We start from the raw sequence: 24,385 nt of genomic DNA, 5'->3' as shown, positions 1-24,385 counted from the left end.
AAACAAGTAAAATAAGCAAAATCAGATTTCTGCTTAGTATCTATTAAGACACATTATTCAGAACAACAGCTTGGAAAATGGTTACAAACAACCCAACACGTTTAATTATTTTTCCTGCAAACCCCACGGTACTCCACTCTTTTCCTATTATATACACGTGTTTGTATTTGTAGAGAAACATATTTCTACAAAGATTTTAGAAAATATGTTAAAACATTTGATGGCAGATCCTAGATCATTGGTCAGCTTCTACCTTACTTCATTTACCACAGATCTGTAAACCCACCCGTAGCTGCTAGAGAAGGATCTAAGGGTAATTAACTACCCATCAGAGGTGTTGTCTGCTTACATGTCACCACACAGCTTTGCTAGCACTAGTAAGAGCACTTTCAAGTGGCAACACAGAGCAAGAGAATTGGACTCTGGGTCTAACACAGAATCTGACCTAATTAAAAAAAAAAATTAGTTAGCTTTACAATTACTGTAAAACAAAATCATGTAACAAGGCTATCATTTGGCAACACTTAACAGTCTTGGCCTCACAATTAAGAAGCATGTTCTGTAAATACAGTACATTAGGTCTTTGAGAAATTATATAGAACAGAATAATACAAACCAGGTTGGAAAAGACCTTTGAGATCATCGAGTCCAACCTATCATCCAACACTATCTAATCCACTAAACCATGGCACCAAGCACCCCATCCAGTCTCTTCCTAAACACCTCCAGTGATGGTGACTCCACCACCTCCCTGGGCAGCCCATTCCAGTGGCTAATCATTCTTTCTATGAAGAACTTCTTCCTAACATCCAGCCTAAACCTCTCCTGGTGCAGCTTGAGACTGTGACTGTCTGCCAGCAGAAACCAGCCTGTAGCACCTTCCCTTGGGTTGCAAATTTTATGAGTGCACAGATAGAGCTCTGTTTTTTGGGCTACAACACCAATAGTTCCTGTTCTTCATAACATGACATACACATTGATAAGCCACAATTAACTAGAAAAGTACATTCTAAAAAAAGAATGTAGGAGCTCAGTAACCCTTCCAGCAATAATTTTTCTTCTGTACAAAAGGCTTTCAGAATTTTCAATGACAACAATTAAGTTTATGCCACATTTCCCTTTATTCAATTAATTTTAATTGATTTACATTTTGACTTTCTTACTTTGGACAGGTGAAGAATTTATGATAAATTTAACTCAAATAGTATCTTCTGAACAAGATTAGGGAAAAGACCAAAATCATGACAAAACAAAATACAATTCATAAAGATTACATACACACCTCAATGCAACAGTTCCTAAGTGTGGCACTCAAAAGTAGATATAGGTGTTGCACAATGTACTGGGATAGACAAAGCTGAATTTAGTTGAATTAATAATTATCCCCAGATGTTTCAAGATTTACAGTCAAATACATGTACCACCTTAAAGGAGGAAAAACAAACAAACAAAAGAACACACACACACATTCTTTTCTAGCTGAACATCTTTATTTGTTCTTTGATTTAGAGTAACTAACCAAACTATGAAAAATAAAGGAACACCCAGGGTAGTTTAGAAGAATAAAACTCACCAAAATCTGCAAACACGGATTGTCCAACAAATTCCGCACCACTGGGCTTCTCCTTACTTTCTCCAACTTTAGTGAAGTTGCCATCCTATCAAACAGGACAAGGATGATAGAAAAACTGCATTACAGACTACGTAATAAAATGAGGCTTTTAAACCCCCAAAACCCCACATCAATAAGAAAAATTAAGTAGACAAAGAGACATGTCAGCTACAGGGGGGAAAAAAAAAGGCACTTCCTGAAAATTGGAGCTGAGCTTTTGATTTTTTAATCCATCCTGGCATCTTATGGAAATCCAGTAATAGTGATATTCAGACACAGCTGTCTGTACATCTTGCTGTGTTTCCAGGAAGAGACAGAGTTACTTCAGCAATGTAATCAAAATCATAACTGATTATGAATTTGCACTTATGCATATTGATATGTTACTTTATATCTATATGTAATACATAAAACTACACCACAGCTGCACACCTTTTAAATATAGCTTGATTTTCCTTCTAATTAGGAAATAACAATTTTCCACTGGTCTGGTTTAGGTCTATGTTTTAACTGTCTGTCAATAGAACCTAGGCCTACAGAAAGCAATATTCCAGTATTTCATCAAAGACAAAAGAGAAGAGCTGAATCCTTGTATATTGTAGAACTAGATCACTACTGGAACAAAACCATTTAAAACATTAACTTTTCAAAGCCAAAAAACACACTTTTCTAGTCACTGCAATCAGCTCAATCTTTAACCTTTACATATAATTTATAATGGCTCAGATTAAAAAAAGGTTAAAAAAGGAAGTGCATTTGAAATGCTCTGCATACAAGGAAATCATCTCCCTGTAGAAGACTTGGTAGACCCTGTGCTCAGTTGACCTGAAGAGCATCTATCATATAGACAAATGTTTAAAAAGCATTTTATGGTGCCATCATGGAAGGGAATTACATTGCCTAGGTTTGTAGAACCATTTAACAGGTTTTAATGGATCAGTTAAGGTATTTTGAGATTGGTATATACTTACAGATATTTTATATATGACACATTTCACTATGCTAATTGATTTCAAATAATTGAATTTTCTTTTCTAAAGATAAGCAAATCTACATTCATGTTAAACAAAATTCAGAGGAACTTATGCTGAGTAACACATTTCCAGTGATATTCTGCAGTCTAAATGCAATAGTGCAGTCAGTGCCTCAACATCCATTCCACTTATTCCTGAAACAAGGAGTATCAGATTTTTAAGTCATCTATGTCTTAACAGAATGGTTGTTAGATTTTTTTTCTCTCTTACCTTATTTACCCACGTCTCAAACTGAATGTTTTGTGTCTTTGATGAACTTGGTGATGTAGTAAGGAACAAATCTGCAAGGAAAAATGTAAGAAAAATAAAACATTTAACATTAGATTACAAATATGACTCGGTAAAGATACATCATCTCTATTACCTATGTTTTATAATAGTCTATTCCAGAGATGTTTATACATGTGTATACACATGAATATATATTAAGCAAGAAACCAAAGGCCCCCCAACTATTTTCATCCCTTGTACTCTTCTGTATACATAAATACAACTTCTGCACTCGACTGCATTGGTATATTTTATTTAATATAAATTAAGTTCGCCCCACATGAGCCATTAAGTGCTGGATATTATATATGCAGAAAACAGTTTCTTTATAGTGAAGACAAAACCAGATCTTAAGGCAAGGGAAAAAAAGTACATAAAGCTATATCTTAGTAAGTGAAAATTAATAATAAAAAACGACAAACTATCCTTTTATTTTGAGTATGGTGAATAAAGTAACAGATAACACTGTTGCCTGGAGGGGAGAAGGAGATGGAGAAATATTTCAGGCTTCCTTTACACTAAAACTCTCTTGAGCAGCAAAACAGTGCACAAGCATGCTTCAGAGGATTTACCTGACAACGTCTACTTAGAGAGGATCTTATTCCTTGCCATTTAGGAAAGCCACCAAATTAAGAACATGGGAAGAAAAAGCTTTATATAAGAGGTTAAGAAAACAAAAGAGTGAGAGAAGGGGGTTTAAGGTAAAATCCAACCAATTATGAAGTCCAGTGTTCAGAATTCCAAATTTTACATAACCTGCTCTTTTAGATTTAAGCACTTATTTTCTTCTTCATTGTTCTCCTTCTTCCACACAATCTAAAATGTCATTGAGTTAGAACACAGAGAGGAAAAGAAAAGGTGATTTAAAAAAAAAGAAAAAAAAAAGGAGTATTAATGCTTTACCCTGAGGTGTTAGCTGAATAATCAGGACTAGTGTACAGGGAATTGCAAATGGCACAGTAAGGGCTGTTGTATTCCAGGGGAAAACAAAACAAAAATAAACCATAAACCACCCCACATCATGAAAACAAAATGCCCACATACACACACAACAACCAGTCAAGTTTGTGCTTACAGATTTCTCTCCCTGCACTTCCCCCAGCCTAAGAGCTGCACCATTTAATTTTATTCCCTTGGAATACCTCTAGAGTATTTCCTCTAGAGTGTGCACATGCAAATCATGATAGTGTGCTATACTGAAATGAATTATATTGATACTTAAGTATTTCTTGAAGGCAAGAGACCAAAGTAACGGAAACAATCTAAGGATACCATGAATGCAACTTAAGAAATGTACATAAAAACTTTCAAATTTTAACTTTGCTTGTAGAGGGAAATTTGTGCAATATTGTTGCTACCACATAGGAACCAGAACAGTATTTTTAAGATCTTTCTTTCATTCACAGGGAAAAAGATAACAGGCCAAAATGCTACTGCAACTTTGAAAAGAGCTTTTTAAGTTCACAGTATTTTAAGGAGGGGTGTAGTATAGCCCTGCTGTCATTTGTACTGCAGTTTGCAAGTAGTTACGGGCTATGCTGCAAACAGATTATGCCACAACTGGCTCTTTAAGTGTTAAATACACAGCAAATAAGCATTTGATTAGCAATCGTAACAGGTTGCCTAACTTCCAGCAGACAGTTTGTTGGAACTGTAACTGTTTTCCCATGCACCTCTGAATCAGTTTCATGCACTGCATAGCTGACCTTTCACCTTTAACTGCCAAGTCAATCCTGTCTCTGCCCAGTCCTCTCTGCAAGGAGAGATCTTGGGGAACATTAACTCTGCATTCCCACAGGTAATTCCACATTTACATGTTTCGTGACTATCTTAGAATTAGACACAATGGCATTAGCTGCCAACACACAACAATTTACCCAGCATTAAGCTAGAAATTCAGCTCCCTCTTACTGGCTTAAATAAATGCATTAACTTTATACATCATGTATGCTTCCAGGATGGAACAAAACAAATACAAAAGGTAGGTATGACTTATGCCAGGGGTATTAAAAAGTCCTTTGATACAAATAATTTATTTAAGGGTAAACCAAAGTTCATTAAAAATTAAAATGGCACAAATAAATCAGCACTATTTCCTGGCTAATTTAACATGTGATGGAATTCCATTTAGCTATTATTCTTAATTGGAAAGCATGTAGTAATGTAGCATGTGATAACCATTTCTCAGGTGACAAAAGAAAATATTTTCTTCAGTAGGAAAATGCAGTACCACCTATAACATGCTCACAAAAGAACTTTTTGAATAAAGAGGAATTAAAGTTCTTAATATCTTTAATGGGAAGTCACATAAGCACTATTACAAACTGAACTAATTCTCTGAGCAGCAATGTTATCTTGTTTTCATTTAAGCTTTACAGAATAAATTGATCTGTTATCAGCTCCTCAGAGCACATAATAGCCATAATTAACTGAAAAAACATTCCCTATTGCTCATCCCAGAATTACAACAGGCCACAGGAAGTCAGGCACTCAACATCCCTGGGCAACAAGGAGAGCAAAGTAAACTGCAAAATACGAATTTACTGAAGTAGTTCTTGTAAAGAGACAGTATCACAGTATCACTAAGGTTGGAAGAGACCTCAAAGATCGAGTCCAACCTGTCACCACAGACTTCATGACTAGACCATGGCACCAGGTGCCACATCCAATCCCCTCTTGAACACCTCCAGGGATGGTGACTCCACCACCTCCCTGAAATAAAATTGGCAAAATTCTTCCTGTCAGGAAGGACTGTTTAAATTTTCCCAAGGGGAAAGGGCAGCTCAGCAAAGTCACAAATTTCCTGCAGAAAAATTCAATTTGCGTAAAGACAAATTTTTATTACAACAATTTCTCTACAGGAAACATCTAGAAAACCCATTCCAGAGCTTTATTGGCAGAGAAATGAACCCCTGCATTTCACAACCTTGGACTCTTTTTCCCTTCAGCAAACTGTTGGCTTTTAACTGTGCAGTTAAAAATACCTCAAATACTTCAGGTTGTTGGCCCATTGCACTTTCTATTTGGGGTGACTTAGACCAAATTGTCTGAAACAATTACATATTCATGGAGTCCAAGAGCTCTAGAAACTTATGCTTAGGAAGGGGATACAATTCATAGGGTACTCCCTAGTTCATCTATCTGGTCTTGTTATCTTTTGACAATATCCATAGACAGGAGCTAAGCAGAAAGCAATAATTCTGTGGCTCAGTTTCTCAAATTCCTATTTATACTGAAATTCGAGCTGTGAAATCCTCTTTCTCACAGTAGTGTTGTGAAAATAAATTCTTCCATGGCACTAAAAGACCCTCAGATGTTAATGCTGAGTGCTTGCAAGGGTACACAGAGAGATGGATTGTACGTGTCCTTCACCCCCAGAAATCATCAAGTTCTATTGCTCTGCAAACCTATCTGATCTGCTGGGTTTATTCTCCAAAGCTGTTTGCATCCAGTTTTCTTCTCTGCATGCACATTCAGTGGGGTTGAAATTGCCAAATTTAAGGAAGAAGTCAAAAGGGGGTTTTGGAGAAAATCTACCAGGAAGAGAGGACACAGCACAGAGCTGGTTCAGGTCACTGTGTAAGGTTACGTGTACACGTTTTGTAAAAGCACGTAACACAGAGAAATCTGAAATGGATTTTTCATATGCATTGAAAAAGCCTTTCTTTTTAGTCTGAAGCATATTAAATTAGTTGTTTTTCCCTCCTCAATCTGATTTCACAGTAAGTGTATAGAAGCATTCAAAAATATGACTGCACAGGGAATTGAAATAATATTGGAAGGCAAGAAAGAACAGGCATATAAAATCCCAGATGTTAGGACCAGAATCAAAAGTAGCTTTAAAATAAACACTTAAAAAAAGGGGATGAGAGAATCATGATGGCTGAGATGTCACACAACTTAATAATGATTTTATGAATACATTTAGCTATCTGCAGTGTAGGAGGAATAAATCAGGATATTAAATGCAAGTCAAACTACAAAGAGATAATAGAAAGATGAGAATTTAAAACATCTAAAATGTTTAATAATATGGAAGTGCTTACAGATTTTGTCTTTGTTCAGCTGCTGTACAAACCAGGTATTTCAATGTCCACATTTGTTCCTCATTTTGAGAATAAGAAAATAGAGCTGTGTTTTCAGAGGAGGCAATCTACCATATATTTCTTTGGTATGAAAGAGATCAGTTCTGAATATGGCTCTCTACAGTAGCTTAACATTGATTAAATTCAGCAACATGCCTGTTTTGCACTGAGCACCCTCCCACCACCCAAACAGCTTCTCTTGAAAGTTATAAATTACTTTTGCCCATGGTTTCTTATGTACTCCTCTGCCTCTCTCTTAACTTCAGGTTTATAGTATTATATACAATGAATGGAATGAACACACCAAGGCAGCTCCCAGGCTGTTGTAATATTACTGGTAAAACACAAAGGCAGGCAAAGATGGCAGATTATCTTCCAGAAATAGATCCTGAGAAGGTAGTGCCCTGCTGCTCCTAAATTAAAGCTACACACTGTGATTTCCCATAGGGCAACTTAATACAGGTAGAGCAACACTACCCCCAATTCTCGAGCCCACTGAATCAATTCAGCTGGTATGTTATTGCCAATTGTCCTCTTTTTATCCTTAAATCTTCTTAGAAAGTGCATGTCTCAAATGCTCATGCATGTTTTTGTGATTCAGCTCTCTTGTACTGAAATCTAATCAAATGCTTCACATTTTCAAGTAATTTTTCATTTTGATCAAGAATGTCAGATTTCAAAGCAAGCAAAAGAAGGTTTCTTTGCAGCAGCATGGAAATATAATGCAGTTTAAACGCTCCAAATGCAGATATTTTCCCAGTGTTTTATCATCATCATCTCCATTTAAATTCTCTACCATCAGCCTAGATTTCTTCCCCACCTACCAACTTGCACTCCCACTTCCTGTGTGTCATCTCTGGCTTTTGCTCCCTGCTCTCAATTAAGCATCCCACAATGATAGGGAAGGCTTCAGTAATCCCCATCTATGGTATGTTCACAACTGATGGCTGTTTTAGAAAGGCAGTAATAGCAATCAAGGAAAAGAACAACAGAACCCTCTCACATATTTCTAAAACCTGTTTCAAACTGGCTAAATTTGAGTGGATCTTTCAAGTAAAATAGCAAAAGCAAAGAGACCTTGCCGTCTCTCAGGAAGGATGGTTCAAAAGCAAGTGTTAAGTCAAAGAAAAAATTTGCCCTACATTATCAAATACCAAACCAGCTCCACCACAACTTGAGCCTGTGGAAGTGGCCAAGCAAGTATAACTGAAGATCAGAAAAAGTTGAATGTGGAAGTAAGTAGAGAGCTTAGAAGGCCTCAGCCCAACTGGAAAACTGCAGGCAATTAAAAAGCAGGTAGTATTACAAACCTTACTTTGAAGCATTGCTTTTTCTTACTAGGACTACTAGGAAATTGCGGTAAAATCTGACTTTAGGAAATCTGTTCCAAGTTTACTTCTGATTATCCTTGTTATATTCCTTTGAGTGCTACTGTGATGGGTTGGAAATTCCTCCCCGAACATTAAACTTGTCAGACCAGATCAATTAGAAGCAAATGAAGGCTGTATTTACAAGCAATAAACTACAATATACAATGAAATGCAATGAATAGGTACAAAATATACAATATTCATAGGTATTTACAATTAATGAACAACACAAGGAGACACACACACACACACCCCCCCTCAGGGTCAAAGACCAGGCAAAGCTAATAGCATCTTCCTTCCTTGCCTCCTCTCCTACCCCACACTGTACACAAAAGGGACAAGAGACAGACCAGAGAAGTTAATACCAGTCACAACAAAAGCAATGCAGCCAAGGTCAGTAAAGCCAGGTAGTATCTCACAGCCCAAAGAAAGGAGAAAAGAGACATTATTTACCAAGCTAATGGTAGGTAACACCCCAGTGGGATTGTTTAGAACTATCATTATTTTTCCTTTTTACACCCAATAGTGATTTATTTGTATTTTACTACTTTCTGTTCAAGATCAGTGAAAAATTTTTCAAGGCATAACCTAAAACTACCACAGTTATAAACGACAGTACTATTTATAGATGGAGCATTCATTTAATTAATGGCTGACTTGACCTGTTTAATGTCAGGGGGTTTTATTTTAGAAGTAAAGCCCTAAGCCCTCTTTTGTTGTCTCCCGAAGCCACTAGGACATAAGCAACATTAAGTTACAGCTTGATTTCACATTTACTTCAAATATTGAAGGTAATGAAGACTTTAAAAGAAAAAAAAACCCAAACTCTATTTTTAAATACTATCAAAATGCAGAAGGTATCACTCAATTAGAAAATAGATTTACATACAACAAACAAGCCTAAAAAACTGTCATTGATGTAAGCAGGTGTGGCTGTGCAAACTCTTCAATGAGAACTTATGTGTGGATATGAACATGCCTGTTTGTTTGTATTAGTTCATGTAAACAATGTGCTGAATTAGAAACCTCAGCTTTGCAGTGTGTTCACAGAATGGTAAGGTGGCAATTGTATTAAAATTACTAAGTGCCATAAAACCAAACATAAAACTTTCCTCTACTTACATTACAAATTTTCTTCTATTTGCATTACAGATTGGTATAAAATGAGATTTGTGCATACTAGAAGTTAGATACAGCCCATTTCTTTAATACATGGGAGTGTAAAACCAAACCTGACAAGTTTTGTGCTTATGTTTCTAAGTTTTTCATTGACGTACAGAAATCCTCATCATTTGGTATATTCAGATTTGTTCATCAGGTTGGCATTAGTACTGTATTAGAGAAAATAGAAGACATCTACTGCCTAGCTACAGCAATTGAACTTTTACAATACAGCGCTGACAAGTACCAACACTAATGAGTTTGCAATTAACTTCTCATGAATTTTGGTGCTAGTTACGTGAAACAGTAAGTTAAGGAGCTACTCCTTCAAGTAATTTCCTTCTCTGAAAAATTTAAGCAGTGCAAAAGGACTTCCTATGTTCCCAAGAAGCTACTTCGTGTTTGAAATTTTTTTCCAAATGGGCTTATAATGAAAGAGGTAATGATAGCAATAAAAGCAGACCTATTTTCAAATGCACCCATCAAAACTTAGTAAGTGTTTACTGGAACTATTTAGTAAAGCAAAAGAAAAACAATTATCAACAAGATAATTAAGCACTAAGATCCCTCTCATTATTAAAAATTACTATTAAAAGAATCCATCTGTATTAATTCAAAAGCATCACTTAAATGCAAAACATGGAAAGTAGATTTATGCTGAATAGGTATGCTTCTGCATATGCTGAGCAAGTGGGACTAGTCCTCTGGTTTTACCACTCCAAAAATAGGTTTTATGACAGAATATTCTATTTGTTTTCAGAATAAAAGCAAAAATATTGTTTCAAGCAATGAAAGACGACCACTCAGTGCTAAGAGTGCTTTCAGAACACATTTTCATATTTTGGGACAGAAAAAAATTATTTCTTCCCTATATTAAGTTATTGATTCTCATTAAAATATCATATTAGTACCCCCAGGTGTATACAGTTACATTAGTACACAATTAAATACTCCAAATTGAATAGCTTTCGAAACACTTCATAATCAATTTCAAGATTAAAACTGGTAAGTAGATAGCGCAGATCAGGGCTTCTTCTGGAAAGATTAGGATAAACTTAAGTTAAAGTAGCTGTTCCTTTTCTCTAAAAATCTCAACTCTTTAACTCTCTGTAAGCTATGAGTAAGAACAATGGCATTGGCAGCAGCAGAAGATGAAGCTAATTTGAGCAAGTGTAGCTTCATTTTATGAGCAGAAACTTCCTGTGGCATTGAAAACTGCAGGAACAAACAGAAGACTAGCAGTAACATGAGGTCATGCCACATGGGGCACTTATTAATTAGAGATATCTGCAAATACTAAAAAAAAAATAAAAATAACAATAATTTAAAAAAACCCAACCAAACAAAAAGACATAGACTAAGGTCCTCCAAAGCCCTATCCTTCTGTATCTCATATGATACAATTTTTGCTTCCATTACTTGCTGTAAACTCTTAGGTGGGCTCTGTTATTGGAGCTCAAAACAGTTCAGAAATTAAAAATACTGAACCTGTTCACGGAATGAAACAGAGGCATGGCACTGCTGAATGTTTGTTCGGAGAAAAAAACCTAAGAGACAAGGCAGAACCAGAGCTCAAGCCCAGTTTGACTTCAAATGCACACACATCCACGCCTTAAGTTTTTTTAATGCTACTCAAGTTAATTTTTACAAGGCCAGATGATTTGTTTGCAAACATGAAGTGCTTGATTATTTTAATAGAGGATAAATGCAGGTCTATTGCATAAAATAAGGTTTGATGATAATAGTATATGCAGACAAAGTACCAGCCTCCATCAAGAGAAAAATCACCAAAAACATAATGAGAGTTTGACAACAAGCACTACAGTGTCTTCAGAGGCCAGATTTAGATTATTACAACAGCAGCATCACCTGTGGTCTGAGTGATTGGTTTTCAAGGAGAAAAATATCTACATTTATGCATTTTAACTAAGAAGTGGGAATCAAAAAGAAAACACATTGTAAATGTTCCGATACATTACATTTCTAGATTCCCAAAGCAAAACAACATAAGAAAATTAACCATCAGAAATTAGTGAGGAGAGCAGCAATTAGCTTACAGCAAGCTGTTTCTGACTGGTTTCCCCACTTCATTTTTCCCCAAATAAAATTTATGATTTTTTTTCCCTTCACATTATATAATATGTTCCAGAAATATCTGCAATTAAACACACCATGTGCTAGTGTTCAACACAAGAAAGGTTGTAAAAGCAGTATTTCCAAACTTTGGAGTCACATAACCAAATAAGGCACAGAATATTTGATACATTAGCTATTTTTCATAGCATTCAAGGATACATTGACAGATGTACAGTATGAAGTTACAGCATGATTCAAGAGTCCAAGGCATTTTGTCTCATATGTCTGCACAGTCCATAAATATTTGCAGGGCCATGGTCTGATTTCTTGGTAGAAGACTTTTAACTGTATTGTTTACCAATAAGCTTTCCCCCCCTCCAAGTAATTAAGTACTATAATTTTGACTTAGAATTAGAATTTAGACTTCAAATTAATCCTAGTCAAACATCTGACATTTTAGGATGGCACTGTGATGGCATAAACAAAATACATTTGCCTATTATCTAGCTCTAAATAGATGACCTGTATTGATACCTATATCTGCATCATTTCTGGGTGGTCTTCAAGTCCTCTTAACTATCTTGGCCTCACTTACCAGCTCTAATACCTTTTTCCTACAGTTTGGTTCATGTATCTCAGTTGTACAATCTCCAGTGCAACAACCACATTACACACAGTGTTTACTCAGTGAAACAGAATTTTTTCCATCTCTTGATCAACACATCTGAAACATATTTCTGAGAAAGACTCAGTTCCATTTTACTTTGAATGGAGTGGACGAGTGCAAGAAGTTACATTTTACCTCCACTATAAATCAGAGTCAAATCCTTACAAATACTTTTTGGTTTGAGCATATGACATTTTTAAGACAGGCCTCTTACTTGAGTAGCCTGCTTAAGAAATGCTGCCCCAGGGTGTCATGCTCCACACTGTTTAGACAAGCCTATTTATTAACAGCTTCAAGATTATTTTTTAAGCTATCTGTTAAAAAGAATGAGTGACAAGTACAACTATGTATTACTAGATACCCAGTAGTCCTATCCTAGTAAGAATCACCATATATTCTCCTCATCTTTCCGTCTATCTCAGTGCACGTATGAACACCACCACTGATGGTAGGTAGGTTGACTAGATCCTCTTCAACATATTCATCGATGATCTGGATGAAGGGGTAGAGTCAGTCATCAGCAAGTTTGCAGATGACACAAAGTTAGGGGCAGATGTTAGTCAGTTAGAGGGTAGAAAGGCTCTGCAGAGGGACCTCGACCGACTGGACAGATGGGCAGAGTCCAATGGGATGGCATTCAACAAGTCCAAGTGCCGAGTGCTGCACTTTGGCTACGGCAATCCCATGCAGAGCTACAGGCTGGGATCAGAGTGGCTGGGGAGCTCCCAAACAGAGAGGGACCTGGGTGTGCTGATCGACAGCCACCTGAATATGAGCCAACAGTGTGCCCAGGTGGCCAGGAGGGCCAATAGCATCCTGGCCTGCATTAGGAATAGTGTGGCCAGCAGAAGCAGGGAAGTCATAGTGCCCCTGTACTCTGCATTGGTTAGGCCACACCTTGAGTCCTGTGTCCAGTTCTGGGCCCCTCAGTTTAAGAAGGACATCAAAACACTTGAATGTGTCCAGAGAAGGGCAAAAAGGCTGGTGAGAGGCCTTGAACACAAGCCCTATGAGGAGAGGCTGAGGGAGCTGGGATTGTTTAGCCTGGAGAAGAGGAGGCTCAGGGGTGACCTCATTGCCCTCTACAACTACCTGAAGGGTGGTTGTAGCCAGGAAGGGGTTGGCCTCTTCTCCCAGGCAACCAGCACCAGAACAAGGGCACACAGTCTCAAGCTGCACCAGGGGAGGTTTAGACTCGAGGTGAGGAGGAAGTTCTTCACCGAGCGAGTCATTCGTCATTGGAACGGGTTGCCCAGGGAGGTGGTTGAGTCATCGACCCTGGAGGCGTTCAAGGGGAGATTGGACGTGGCACTTGGTGCCATGGTCTAGTCATGGGGTCAGTGTTGATAGGTTGGACTCGATGATCCTCGAGGTCCTTTCCAACCTAAGTGATACTGTGATACTATGATTTTCAGGCATTCCTTCCTATCTCAGTTGTTCTGTCAACTCGACACTCTCTCCTAGAGCAAGACATGCCTAATACATAGCAGAAGACATTTCAAAATTGTGCATTTACTTTATCCATAAAGCTCATGTAGACCTTTTGCTAAAAGTTTTATACTGCAGGTTTTTTCCATGGATTATGTGAGATTCCTGGCCTAACTCAACATTTCTTACTGAATTAAAAATTGTAAGAAACTGAGGATGCTTTATTTAAAAACACCAGCAGCATTACTATTTGAAACAGCCTAGTCTGTATCTCACTAAGAAAGATTAGTATTATCTTTGTTCTGGTTAATGGATTTTTGGATTATAAAATCCATACACAGTTAGCCTTTCATGAAGCACTGTTAGGGATTAAAAACATCTTTAGGAACATGTTCTCATATAACGAAATCATAACAATTCAACTTCATTTTACCCAGAGCAGGAGAAGCATGCCAATTAAAAGCTCAGTTTTGAGGGTTTAGTATCAGCAGGTTGAAAAAGGGTTAGGCAATAAACTAGCAAAAAGATTCTGCACAGAGAGGATTTTTTCCTTTTTGATGTCAAGCACACTTTAAATCTCCTAAGCTGTTTATAATGATAGAACTGCCAAAAATAGCCCGGCTGAAAAATCTCAGAATTGGCTGCATCCATTAAAGAATATAAAGAGTCTCAAAACATTGCAGAGTATTAGGGGAGAAAAATTACTATACTCCCCCTTCCCCTCCCCCCCCCAAAAAAACCCCAACAAAAACCTCACAAACAAACCCCATCAAACAAAAAGGACAACATGTAGAGTTGGCTTATTCTGAATGTTTGGGGTTTTTATTTTTAACAAAAGTCAGCACAACCATTTTAGGTACAACTTTACCTTCATATTTGTTAGTAATAGCATTGCCTGCGAGTAAATACTCTGAATTTTCCAGTGAAAAATTACCACAGCGACATCAAATATCATGATTAAATTTTTGGGACAATAGAATTAGAATAGAATTAACCAGGTTGGAAGACACCCTCAAGATCATCACGTCCAACCTATCAACCAATCCAACCCAGCTAATCAATTAAACCATGGCACCAAGCACCCCATCAAGTCTCCTCCTGAACACCTCCAATGATGGTGACTCTACCACCTCCTCGGGCAGCATGCAAGACTCTCTCCTTGCTTCCTTAATCCATATGACTTTAATGACTACCAGGACCTATTCTTAATGAAGTTTTGTTCCAACTCAAGAATGGCAATGTGAGTGAATACTGAGTTACAAGAACCTTATCCTCTTCACTAGTTCTGCCTACACCAACCAGTAGGTAACAGACTCCACTGACTCCACTGCGAAGTAACAATAGGAACTGCAGTCCTCTTTGCTGGTGTATTAAGGCTGTGCTGCCCCAGTTAATGCTAGCAACTACCAGAGTTAAACTGGAGAAGCATTTAGCTGTCTTCTACAAAGCCTATCTATCAGCACTGCATAGACAGTTACATGCACATTGAGGGGTTTTTGTTTGCTTCTTTTTTTAAAATTTTCATCAGCTGCTGCTTTTATGACTATTTCTATGAGTCACTTGACCAACTCTGTACAGACTAGCACAAATTAAAGGAGACATAGCGAGAACACAATGGGACTCAAAGTGCAATTTCATGCTTGATTAAAAGCAGGCTACAACTGCTGCCATTAAAAAAAAGGATTCAACCTTCTCTCCTTACATTGGCTGTGGCAATCCTGAAGCTGCATGGCGAGTTGGATCAGCTCAATAACTCACGTGAAAATGAACTGTGCTCCCCACTAGCCCATTTTGTGAGCAGTTACTAAAGATGATGTGAGGAAACCGCCCTAAATCTGCAGACAGGACCAGGCAATTGGTGACTTTTCATTCTGGCAGCAGGCAATCTTGGAATAACATGTCAGTCATGAAATGATATGTAAATCAGCGTGTCTGATATTTCTCAGCAACATATGTCTTCTTGACAGTTGGGCCAATTCTCATTGAGACAAAAAAACCAAAACGGTGCACAGTGCCCATCTTAGAAGCAAGAAAAATAATAAAAATAATTCTCTGGTAATATTTTCTCCAGTTTTCTTCTCAGAATGAATGGTTTACCTTCACATTTTCCTCAGGCTGCTGTAATGTAATACATATTTCAGCTGGAGGTGAAGCAGCCTTGCTGTTACAAGAAAATGCAAGTCAGGAGTTTTCTATGGGGAGCACCTTCTGTTCACATCTTGACATAGGAATACACATAGAATCTATAACAGCTCCCAGCACTTCTCACACAAAGATCCTGGCTCTCAGGACATTACTTAGGCTGTTAGCTGCCATAAAAGCTTTTGTGTGCTCTGGCAAAAAAATTGATCAGTCTGTGATTGATCTATGTAAGGAACTTAAGACTTCCTGCTTTTGCCTACCTGTGAGCTTAGATTTCAATCTTAAAATGCTACCTGGAATGCTCATCTATGCTTCCCATGCCACTGAAACAAAATTCCAATGGATTTATAGAATTCAGTGTGTTATAATTATTTACTACATGACACTGTCTATGGTTAGCAACTGTATATTTAATTTTTCAGATGGAAGTTTCACTTGACAGCTTTATGCAGTGATGTGCCAGAACTGAATATTAAAGTATGACTATGTGCTAAAGCAATTAACCTAAACATTTACAACCATTTTAATTAAATTTATGGACTCTTTCCTCTCTCATTCTCATGGTAGTAAACAGGAAAGAAAATAAGGTCTTTTTCTAAAACTGCTATATATGGATTGATGTACATTGCACATCTAGCAGAAAATAAAGGGATTCAGAATTCATTTAGTGTGTCAAGAAACTAAGTTTAGTGCAGTATGTAAACATCCTTGGAGGTATGAACCAGGTAAGTGGTAAATAGATCCATCATGGTAATCAAAAGCTAATTTGCACTGCATATTTCACCCAAAACCCACCCAAACATAACAGAGCTACCCAAATAAAGAATGCAGTAAGAAAAATTGTCCTCAGTAATCCGTTGTGAGCACTGAATTACAAATAGGTTATAGGAAAAAAAACAAAGTTTAAGTCCAGCTTTGAAAAATTCTTCTGAATGATCTAGGAAACCACTTTCAGACTCATGAAGAAAATGCAGCCCTACTTAAGATTCATTTGCAAACTGAATACTATGTATTCAGTATGTATAGCATCATGAAGAACAGAAGGCAACACTTCATTGGTTATTGCGGTGTTCATTTTTGTAAAACTCAGACTTTTAAAACAGTAGATAGTAAAACAATTTAAAACAAACATAAGTAGCAAAATCATTGTTACTGAATATCAACATTTCACAGCCATCAATGTGATTTCTTAGAATATTAGAAGGAAATTGCAATACATTAGATCGTATACGTAGTGACAAATATTTTCAGGAAGGTATTTACCACTTTTATGACTTACCAGCAGTGAAGTCATTATTCAAATCTATAAATGCATGAGAGTGTGGTATATACATTTTACTTTGAGTATCCAATGCAGCATGCCATGATAAGTTCCTGCAGACAAGAATGAAAAGCAGTGTATTTCATCAATGCTTAGGAATTGTTAATCATAATACACCTAAAGAAGAAAAAAGTTAAACTTGCAATAAAATTAAATAGAAAACATGTTTTCCCAATGCTTAGCTAAAATCACTACATAGCTTACAATATACGAAGTAACTAGAGCAGTTGTTTGAAAGGTTCTGCGAAGGATGATTTATAGCCCAGGGACTTAAGTCAGATATTATTAACTCCCTAGAGCAACACTTTGGCATACAGAAAGGTATCACTACCCTCAAAGTGAAATTTAATGCCTAGACTTGAACTGTAAATCTTGAGATGCTGATCACTGTCTTTGCTGATTTCCTCATGCAGTTTTACTGTCAGTACTTCTGAAATCTACTTTAAGATGAATAAAGATGACCAAAATGGGACATAATCACATGCTTTAAAGCAGCTTGTGCCTGCTGCAAGTAAAAGGACTTTTTAATTTTCCATCACTTACAAGAAGAAGAAAGAAATGAACACAAGAATTAAACTCTCACATTACGATACACTACAGACTATGTGATTTTCAAGCAGGCTACATTTCATTATTTACAAAGTATTTTCTATAGCTTTTACGATGCATTCACTTTTGAAGGTAGCCAAGAAAGTTATACAGCTGTAGTGGATGTTTTAAAGGCAATTTACATTTAAAATAAGAGCTTTTCTAATGCAGATGGCATAAAGCTGTTTTCCATGTACAAGGCATTGCTTATGCTGTTACCTACAGCACATGGTGTTATTTTGAGGTGTAATGAGAAGGTTTATTTGTAACCTAATGTTACTGAAAGGATTTTTTTTTCCCCCCAAGAAAAATTATCTTCATAATGTTTCAAAATATAATCACTGCAAGGTGCTCAGAAACACACCTGTCAATTTGAAATCTCTATTCCATAAGTGATCAATTCAAATAAAAGCAATGGTGATAACGTTCAAGTGGAGATTAATGACCAAAACCATATTGCCAAGAAGGGTATAGTTTCTCTTTACACATTTAAATGTTATTTACCCTACCTAATTTCAAAATGATTTCTGAGGAAAGTAAACCAGACAGTTAGGAGTAACAGGTGAGACTTTTTAAACTCACTAATGGGGGGGGTGTGTGTGTGGGAAGCGTTATTTAAACATTTCTTGAGAGCCATGTAGCTTGATGCCCAACACAAAGCTGATGTACGGTTGCCATAGAGACAAAGTAATCATCTCATTGATTTCTCCAGTGGTAACAGACCTCTTTTGAAACAATAGAAACAAAGAAAGCCATATAGAAATGCAAATACTTCCTAAAACACTCCTCCTGTTAAAATAAACTTTAATTGTATGCAAACCTAAACCAGCTGTGATGTCAACACCTGGACTTCTCCTGAAACACACAGAGCTGCAGATTACTATGATACTGTTACGAAATAATATTCAAGAGAATCCTATAGTCCTATGAAGTTCTATTTAAAAGCTGCAAAACGTCTCAGAGAAAACAGAAGCCCAGTTCCTTATTTCTCCAATTATTCATTAGAAATGATTCATTATCAGTCAAGAGAAAAATAGCTCAAAGAAAATATCAAGAGTGGTTCTCAGATCATCACAAAGCTAAGACCAATGTATTTATTTTGACATTTATAACCCAACTTGCATCCCCAAAATTTGTTATCTTTTGTGCACAGAGAAAAAAAAACTTTAAATCAGAGAGAGTTCTAACTGAAGTGTTCTTATTTTGAGGCTTCTTCGATTTTCAAGGAATGCCCAAACTCACAATACTCTCAATGAAGTTCTTCCTTGCAAAAGTCAAAGCTTGAATGTGCCCTAAACTCAGTTTGGCAAAAGTCACCAGGAACGATACGCAGACACCTAATTTTTGCTGTTTGGTGGTGTTTTATTCTTTGGTTGGTTTGGGGGTTTTGGTTGGTTGGTTGTTTTTTTAAAAAAGGGGTCATCCTGTTCAATAGTGAAGCTTTCACTAACTCAGAGTCACACCAATTTGTGTCCCTGAACAGACAATCCTAATAGCTCTCAAAAAACCCAAGCTTTATTTTTCTTCATCAGATTACAAACTTCAAAATCCATATCAAGAAAACTGAACAGAATGTGCAATGTCCTTCTCTAGGGTCCAGTATTGTTTTTAACAAATAACTTACAAGTCTTTTCAAAAGAGAGTTAGAATTCTTTGGCATGTTACCCAATGTAAGACTCATTGCTACTTTTAAATTTGCATGGTCCTTACTTATTTAAATGACATGAAAATAGTAATTTTTTATTCTAGTATTTGCTAGCTAGTCCCATTCCAGATATTCCAAGGCTAGCAGAAACTTCAATAATGAAGCTCAGTCCCCTTAACTGCAATTTCATAAGACTCCAGTCAACTTCTATTGCAGAAGGGCAGCCTTAGCCACTCCTTAAAAGTCAGAGAACATCACTTGCATGCACACTTGCATCACTACTTAAAGACACATCTGTCTTATGTCTCTTTATGAATCTCTTCCTGCAACAAGCATACCTAATACTTCCATTGACATGTACCCTAACACCCCTACACTTTGCAACTCCTGAACTTTTCCATTTGTCTAACCTTTCCATTACAACTAACTTCCTGGATAGGTGCCAGATGATTTTTTTGGTTTGCTGTGTTGTTTTATCCCAAACTCTTGCACACTTTCCTTTTGTTATCCCCTCTAAGATCCAGTACTTCTCATGTCATCAACCTGTCACTTCATTTATTAGACTAAATGCAACTTACATTCTACAGATGCTACTTAAAAAAACTGGTTTGTATTTTTATAGAGCACCAGATTCCATGGTACAGATTATAATAACAAATATCTAAGTGTACTAAACAAAAGAGAGTATAACTGTTCTATTTGTCATGTCAAATAACAGAGGTTTTGTTTTCTCAGCTATCATGGAATGTCTACTTGCCTTGTAAAACAATTATTTCCCCTATAAAATAACACTTAAAAATTAGATGTGGAGCATCACCAAATATTTGAAGATACACTTGGAAATGAGAGAAGATTTCTATGTTCTCACAGTTCCAGTTAAACATGAGTCTTATGGTTTTTTTAATAACACCAACAGTAGATGCACAATGAGTAAGTTATTGAAATTCATGCTCATAAACAAACCCTTAGCTTACCTGCCTATCAATACCTGTGGCTTACTTGAATCACTTGTGACACCAAAGATGTCAGGAATTAAGTCTCCATTAAAGCTGAAAATGGAAAAAAAAAACATTTCATTGCCACTTCAGTCATTACAAGAGTTGAAAGCAAGTGTTCTTAAGTCCTTTGTTAGCATTATCCCACAAAGCAATGAAGATTTTTCAACTGTGTTGTCTCTTCTGAATTTTGGGTCTTTGAGCTGCTGGCAGTAGTACAGTGCTTTCAGTATTTAACCTATTTTACCATGCATTTGATTTTTCAGGTATACTTCCCCCTCCACCCCCCCTTTCTTTTTGTTCAGTATTTCACAGAAGGAAGTGCACTGTAAAAGATGTATTTGCTCAGTCAGCAAGGTTTTCCCTTGCAAAATTCACTTAAACAAGCGAACGCCTCTCTTTCTGCACAAAACAGTACCGGAACGAAAAAACATTTAAAAGCTTATCTAGTTGCTATTGCCAGGTTGATGCCACATACAAAATCTGTAAAGATGAGTGATGTATTTCATCACCTTTTGATAGACCAAATGATATTACAGGAACCACCCTGTTATTAAAATTTAAAGAGTATGCATTTCAAATTTTAGTGTTAAAGTGTTTGAGTTGCTCTTAGCCACCATTATAACTGTTGTTTTCTAAAACGTGGGTCATACTTACTCCATTACTAGAGGCTCATCATGAAAAGTCTTATTTAACATAGTTTTATGGTTAATATCTGAAAACAGAAAAATATTAATTTGATTCAATCACCAATGTTGTGATATTTACACTTTTTACTTATACATAATTAGTCTTCTATTAATTTGCAACCATCAACTTTATGATTAAAAAAATAAAAATCAGCCTCCACTGAGCATAAACAACTGAACAGCTTCCTGAATATATGCTGAATCTGCTTCTCACTCCATTACTCTTTAACAAACTAGTCTAAATAGATCATAGTGAAACCTATTTCTGTGTATCAGTGCCATCAGACAGAAATCTGAAATACTTGGGTTGAAAACAGTCTAAAAATGTAACGCTGTGCATAAGATCTATGCTTAATGTTTTGTCACCACAAGAAACCCCACATTCTTAATCATGCCACATCATCCTCCTTTCTCCATACTGCTTCTCTTCTTTCCAATTTCCACAAGCAGTCTTAGCAACTCACCTAATGTTTGGTTGCTCCCCCAGAAAATAAACACTGAAAGCTCATCTCTGCCATAATTTGGTGCCCGGGTAGTCAAAAGGACGTCCATTTGTGAATCACCATCATAATCCCCAGGAACTACACTGGTTATGGTGACACCCAGAGATCTACAATTAAAAACAAACAAAAAATCCCACACACAAATAAGTATGTCTATGAAAATTGAAAGGCTTGCCTTTTAATCTCAATTATTATTACTTGGCCCAATACAAGGAAGGAAAACATTTTAAACTCTAACTTTCAGCTATCAGGTATTCTTCAGCCACATCCGTTTTACTACCGCTATCTAGACTTCCTTAAATCTCTTCACTTGTTGCAGAACCAGTGCTCAAAAATGTGTTGCAGAAAGCTGGATCTTTTGCTTGCAACCACAGAGCAAGACAAGAGGCAGATAAGCTGTATCTTTTTCAAAACAATGTCTTCTGCCACACCTTTCCACTCCTCCCTACATTGTTTGTTCTGTTTTGTTTGGGGTTTTCTGTTTGGTTGGCTGGTTGTTTCTGTTTTGTTGGGTTTTGTTTTTAAACTTGGTTTCCTACTGAAAGACTCTGATTCATACACACAACCATGGATCATTCTGTTAAGAATTAAAACCAAATAACATCTAAAGCTCTTTCCAAAACAGACATGAATAAGGAAAAATAAAAATATGCATCACTATAGAAGGTGAAGCTGAGCTATAACAGCAACTTAGATTTTGATAGACAAAATACTATTAATAAGCATTAGAACAGAATAGAATAGAATTAACCAGGTTGGAAAAGACCTTCAACATCATCAAGTCCAACCTATCACCCAACACCATCTAATCAACTAAACCATGGCACCAGGCACCCCATCCAGTCTCTTCCTGAACATCTCCAGTGACGGTGACTCCACCACCTCCCTGGGCAGCACATTCCAATGGCCAATCACTCTTTCCATGAAGAATTTCTTCCTAAGATCCAGCCTAAACTTCCCCTGGTGCACTTGAGACTGTGTCTTCTCATTCTGGTGCTGGCTGCCTGGGAGAAGAGACCAACCCCCACCTGGCTACAACCTCCCTTCAGGTAGTTGTAGACAACAGGAAGGTCTCCCCTGAGCCTCTTTTCCTCCAGGCTAAGCAACCCCAGCTCCCTCAGCCTCTCCTCATAGGGCTTGTGCTCCAAACCCCTCCCCAGCTTCGTTGCCCTTCTCTGGACATGTTCCAGCAACTCAGCATCTTTCCTAAACTGAGGGGCCCAGAACTGGACACAGTATTCATAAGCAATAGTATATGCTGTACTATCACAGCTAAAACTAGACATATATATAAGCACACATAGTCATTTTACATTTATTAAAATAGATTATTGTTTTTCAAAGCCACATTTAACTTTTGAAAGGAACAGATCCCTACACAAAAATACGTTCTAAAGCAGCCAACAGTGGCTGGATTCCATTAGTAACTACAGTAGCTAAAACACTCTTCCCTGAAAACATGTCTTGGGACAACACTACCTGCCAAAAGGATCTAAACAGTGATATGGAATGATAGCTTACTTTAGTAGGAAATAAAGTCCTGAAAAAACAAGTCAACTGCAGAAGTACAACAAGAGATCAGTATTTCTAATAATACTAACTAAAGGATAAAACCCCAAAGCATAGAAATTCCATACAAGGGGGGAAGTCACACCTATTAGTTTACAATATGAATGACAACACTCATGTCCACCAATTCTGCCATCTGACCCACAAAACCCTAACAAATCAAACAAAAAATGTATCAGGAAATAAACCAGGAAATTGGTCAAAGAACTGGAGCTGTAAGGGCCAGCTAAACTACAAAATCAAACAGGTAACATCACAGGCAATTCTAATCCTGTTCCCACTCACAGCAGAGATGCACTTCCAAGAAAAACATCCACTTCCATTGTTTCACCATTGAATATCAATACTTACTTCATTGGTAACTTAACACGAGGCTTAAAGTAGGGCTCCTTTTGGTCAGCCAAAAAGATAACCAACTCATTTCCTGCAAAAGTAAATAAGATGATGAGTAACAGAGGAGGATTGTAAATGGCTCACATAGAAAACTAATATTTAAAAAGCTATGCCACAAATAGTCATTACTCACAGTAGCAAAAACATTGAAAGACTTCCCATACAACTACTTCCTCCTCATTCAAAAGGAAACAAAAAGGTGTACTTCTTCAATACTGCCTATAAATCTAATTGCATCTCACAGGAACGATATCAAGAATCTTCTTTGGTCCTTAGTGCTACACTTTCTTCTTTGTTATTCACTTAAACTTCCATAATAAGTTAACACTACATGTGGAAAAGTAGTAGGCATCAGTCCACACAATTAAAGCTTACAAGGTAACTAAAACTAATTCTTTTAATATTGTCTCTGACACAGCAGGATCTAAAACTGATTCCCCACTTTGACTGACAAAATCACTTAAGGGGAACTCTCAGAAGTGGCCTGGTTCCCTGCAGTATTTCTTCATTTAAGAGCAATGATACAAGCCACTATAATGAAATTATTTCAGGGAGATCTAAATAAAAGCCCATATCTCATGCTGCACAAATAACTGAAAGTCAAGAAAGAAAAAACAAAGCCAAACAAACATACAAAAAAGCCCTGAATTATGAAATGGATTTTCAGTTAGGAAACCCCAATGCACACTCTCCTGCAAGTAAATTCATAGCTCACCATGATGTTTGTTTACTGTGTTCTCCAAGAAACTTACCTATAGCATCCAAAACGGCAAGAACTAGGTTACCTTAAAAAAAAGTAATTGTACAGCTCCAAAGCTGAGCTTGTGGGAACAAAGA

General features: G+C 36.9%; 1 protein-coding gene across 1 annotated transcript in view; it reads right to left on the bottom strand.

Moving 5' to 3' along the window:
- Positions 1-24,385, bottom strand: part of ITFG1 (integrin alpha FG-GAP repeat containing 1) — a 78,612-nt gene that overhangs the window by 51,259 nt on the left and 2,968 nt on the right. Inside the window, exons 2-8 of the mRNA XM_068150584.1 lie at positions 23,507-23,579; positions 21,548-21,693; positions 21,052-21,109; positions 20,374-20,448; positions 17,125-17,219; positions 2,857-2,927; positions 1,574-1,658 (exon numbers count right to left, since the gene is read on the bottom strand). Of these exons, the coding sequence (XP_068006685.1) occupies positions 1,574-1,658; positions 2,857-2,927; positions 17,125-17,219; positions 20,374-20,448; positions 21,052-21,109; positions 21,548-21,693; positions 23,507-23,579 (603 nt within the window). The remainder of the gene's footprint in view (positions 1-1,573; positions 1,659-2,856; positions 2,928-17,124; positions 17,220-20,373; positions 20,449-21,051; positions 21,110-21,547; positions 21,694-23,506; positions 23,580-24,385) is intronic.

This window comes from Melanerpes formicivorus, unplaced genomic scaffold (assembly GCF_026170545.1).
Source record: "Melanerpes formicivorus ecotype bairdi unplaced genomic scaffold, bMelFor1.0.p_v2 SCAF_20, whole genome shotgun sequence".
Classification (NCBI taxonomy): domain Eukaryota; kingdom Metazoa; phylum Chordata; class Aves; order Piciformes; family Picidae; genus Melanerpes; species Melanerpes formicivorus.
This window is presented reverse-complemented; position numbering and strand designations above follow the sequence as displayed.